Source organism: Eurypyga helias, unplaced genomic scaffold, assembly GCF_000690775.1.
Source record: "Eurypyga helias isolate BGI_N326 unplaced genomic scaffold, ASM69077v1 scaffold42236, whole genome shotgun sequence".
Taxonomy (NCBI): domain Eukaryota; kingdom Metazoa; phylum Chordata; class Aves; order Eurypygiformes; family Eurypygidae; genus Eurypyga; species Eurypyga helias.
The window spans coordinates 2,769-6,837 of NW_010256731.1; the positions used below are offsets into that span (position 1 = coordinate 2,769).

Consider the following 4,069-nt stretch of genomic DNA (forward strand, 5'->3'; position numbering starts at 1 on the left):
GGTTCTCGTGCCGCCCGCCTCTGTGTCCAACGACGGTAGTGCAGAAGGAGAGGCGCACAAGTGCCGGCGGTATTTCTGATGGAAGGGTTGTGTGGGTCGTTATTCTGGGCGTGGTGTTCGTGGTGGAGCAGGCTGGCTCCTCTGGCAAGTTCGTAGATGGAATTTGCCAGTTTTGACTGTGAGTTCGGGTAAAGCCCGTTTTGGGGAGAGGGTATTTTCCCTTTAATGCTGACCAGAGCAATTTCAGGAGAGGCGCACAAGTGCCGGCGGTATTTCTGATGGAAGGGTTGTGTGGGTCGTTATTCTGGGCGTGGTGTTCGTGGTGGAGCAGGCTGGCTCCTCTGGCAAGTTCGTAGATGGAATTTGCCAGTTTTGACTGTGAGTTCGGGTAAAGCCCGTTTTGGGGAGAGGGTATTTTCCCTTTAATGCTGACCAGAGCAATTTCTTAGCGTCGGGTTCTGTGAGCGGTTACCTGTCACTAACACACGCGGTTGAAGGTTTCCATTGGGCTGTGGTGGTGGCTTCCCTAGTCCCCTCAAAACGTAGGGCTCTGGCGATACTTTTGGATTGCCGTTTCAGTTTGATTATGTGGTGGTGTGTGCGTTGCTCTGCGGTATTTGCAGCCGTTGAAAGAAACGTTCTGAAGTGGTTTAGGGGTGTGTTTTGGGGTTGGGGTTTTTTTTGGGTGGTGGGGTGTCCATGTTTTTTCTGACCTTAAGTTTTGCTATTCCTTGATGAAAGGATGGCCTTTTGTCCCTCCAGACTTTTATTCCTATTTGCAAGTCTTTTTTTTGATCCCTCCTTGGATGCTCTAGAGTTTGTGTTCCTTGAGTTTTGGGTTGTGTTTTGGAGCGGGGGGGCTGTGGGTGTGGGTTTTTTTGGACAGTTTTTCTTTAATTGCTTGGCTGGTAATCTTTGAGGAGAACCCTGCGTCACCCTCCTGAGGCAAATGAGCTGTTGCCTGCTCCGAAATAATCTGCCCAACTACCAAGAGATGTAATTAATAAGTTAATGAGAATTGAAGTAACAAACCTTTGTATCATTCCAGGGAAGAGTCCTTTCCTTTCTGGTATTGTTATTGTCTATTTTCATTCCAAAGCTTGTCTTTTCCGTGTGCTTAGGTCCAGAGGATTTGGTTAGGCAATCCGAGATGAGGCTTCTAAACCGAACGCCCGAACCAGAACGCCCTCGGATCTTGCCTCCAGACCAGCGTCCCCCAGAGCCGCCGGAGCCTCCGCCTCTCACTGATGAAGACCTGGATTATCGGACAGAGAACCAGCATTTGCCTCTAAGTAACTCTTCAGGAACGGATCCTCACGCGGGAGTGAAAGCAGCGCTTCTGCAGCTGCTGGCTCAGCATCAAGCTCAGGCCACCACGGAGGAGCCCGTACAGACAAGCGTGGATTATCAGGCTAGAGACTCCTACGTACCAGGCCCAGACTACAAGGATAACTTTGCCTCATCTTCCTTCTCGTCCGCCCACTACGGCAGCAGCGATGGAATAGGAGGCGGATCATCAGGAGCATTAGAAAGGAGGAGCTTTCTCGGAAACTCAGATATTCAGTCTTTGGATAACTACAGTACTGCTTCATCTCACTCTGGTGGTGCCCCTCCCCCGTCAGCCTTTTCAGAATCCTTTCCCAGCTCCGTAACTGGTTACGGAGACATTTACCTCAACGCTGGCCCCATGCTGTTCAGCGGAGACAAAGACCATAGGTTTGAATACAGCCACGGCCCGATCCCGGTGCTGGGGAGCAGCGGGGAGACTTCGGCGGGGCCAGAGAGCACGCGCTCTTTGCCCACAAAGATACACAACTATAGCTACGGAACTAACTTACCGGAAAATCCCCCCGGCATCGGCCACATGCATGGACAGACTTGGACTTCTCCTGCCCAAGGGCCTGGCTATTCCCAAGGATACAGGGGACACATTAGCACATCTGCAGTGAGAGGGCGAGGCAGAGGATTACCCTATTGAGTATCTGTTTTTCCTCAGGCACATCATTTTTATCTGGAAAAACTTTTTTTTTTTTTCCTCCTAGCTGCAGTTTAAAGCAGCCGTTCAACAGACTTGAATAATGTTAATTCAACAGCTTTATTTTTATGTGGAAAAGGGTCTTGCATACCGTAGGAAAAATTAAAGATGCTTAAAACTCATGCTGTCTGAAAACTAGATGAATTGATTGTACATGTTCGCAAACTCTAGTTCTGAATTTTATTTTGTATTTCGGCAGTTTTAAGTGGATGCTAAATTTAGGGACATCAGCTTTTTATGGCACTCTTTCAGATCTTCTGAACTATGCACATTTGTGCTTTTTTTGTAAGTTTGGACCAACTTTTATGTAAAAAAAAAAAGGTAATTTTACAACAATCAAAGCAGGGCACTGATTTATTTGGTATTTTTCTTTTTACAGAACTACCTTTAGTCAAAGGTCACTGTCAGTCTTTGCACTGCTTTCAGTGTTATTGTGGAAGGTGTACTTTGTGCTCATTTCAGATAATAAAACACAACCTTTCTCTTGATGCAAAATTTTATAAATATTCGGTCGATGTTTTGGGTTGGTTTTTTTTTTCCTTTCAAGAAAAAAAAAAACTGTTCTGGTAAAATGTTCTTTCCACCTCCCAGGCTTGTTTATATAAAACTGTTTTACTTGAATGGTAAGTGCCTTAACATGTAAGCTTAAGGTCTGCAAAAATTTGGAAGTACTTCGTAGATGGATACGGAAATAATACCTAGTCCGTGGGTAGTTCCTGTGGCAGTTCAGATGGCAGCGGGCAGCTCAGAGAGCCGCCCTTCGGGTGGGCCGGCTGGTGGGCCGGCTACGTAGAGACCTAATCCGATCCCATGAAATCATCATTTCCAAATTGAACTTGGTGAGAGATGTTGAAAGTGAGGAGAAGAACGAAGAGCGTAGTTTTGTTTGGTTTTTTTTTTTTTCCCCTCAGCTCCCTCTTGGAGTTGCAGTGTTTTGGTTCCTCTGCCAGCTAACCGATCCCTGTCCTTACCGAGTGATGGAACGCTTTGTCAGTGGCAGCCATCGCTTTGTGTGGAAAGCCCGGTCTTTTTCCCCACAAATACTGCGTTGCAGGGCGTAACCAAAGGAAAAATGACCAGTATTTAAAGCAACAGCAAAACCTTTTGACGCTAGTTCTGACTCTCTGCAAACTTGTGCCAATTAATGGATTTGATACCTGCCGTTCCACAGAACGTTGTCGTATCGGACTCGAGTCCCTCTGGACAACTGATAAAGTGACTGTAGCTGAAACGCGTTCCAAGAGCCACTCCTCACGGTAGTTACAACTCCGGCGTGGTGGGTTTCTCTCCTTTGACAACAAGCGGTCTCTCTCCTGCAGAGAGGAGGTATGGTGATATTTTGCATGTACGTAAAAGAATGTTTTAAAGCCCATATTGGAAACAATTTTCCAACTGATTATCCAGTTGACGAATCGGTACCTTATGTAACTGAGCGTTTAATTATTACTTTTGAAAAAGTAAAATTTCTACTTACACTATTACGAACCGTAGTCTCGTCAGTGACTTTTTGGATTTTTCAGGATAGAAGCCAAAGTTAGTTGGTGTTTTGTTTTGTTTTAGTTGAAAATCCCGGGTCGTACGTGGCTAACTGCCACGCCGTAGAGCGTGGAGAAACTGGCTTCGCTACCCGCTGCCCAGCGTGTGAGGATCTGGCAGATGAGGAACGGAGAGGGAGTGGCGGATATCCCTGTGAGTCTGGCGCCGGCACGCAGTACAAAACCCGCCATCTGAGAACCGGAGAGCGGCCCGGTCTGGAACAAATGCTTCGGAGCGGGGTGGCCTGTGGCTAAGGGCCGCGCATCAGGCAGGCTTTCTTGAGCGAGGGCGCCCCCGGAGCCTGTTTCTCCTGCTAGAATTCTGCAGGCAAGATCACGGAGAGGTATTGAGGCATGGACAGTGTCAGCCGAGGCTTTTGGGTTCCTGGTCTTGGAAAGAACCAGTCCCCTGGGGGTACCCACAGACGGCCTGTTTCCTAGAGTCGAACAAAAGGCTTCAGAAGGTCCGAAGGTGGTAGCAGCCTTCACGAAAACGTGC

General features: G+C 47.7%; 1 protein-coding gene across 1 annotated transcript in view; it reads left to right on the forward strand.

Annotated features, from left to right (window-relative positions):
- The window catches only part of LOC104511238 (cyclin-dependent kinase 13-like), a 3,242-nt gene extending 649 nt beyond the window's left edge, over positions 1-2,593 (forward strand). Inside the window, exon 2 of the mRNA XM_010153765.1 lies at positions 1,122-2,593. Coding sequence (XP_010152067.1) covers positions 1,122-1,978 — 857 coding nt within the window. The 3' untranslated portion in view covers positions 1,979-2,593. The remainder of the gene's footprint in view (positions 1-1,121) is intronic.
- Positions 2,594-4,069: the final 1,476 nt, after the last annotated feature.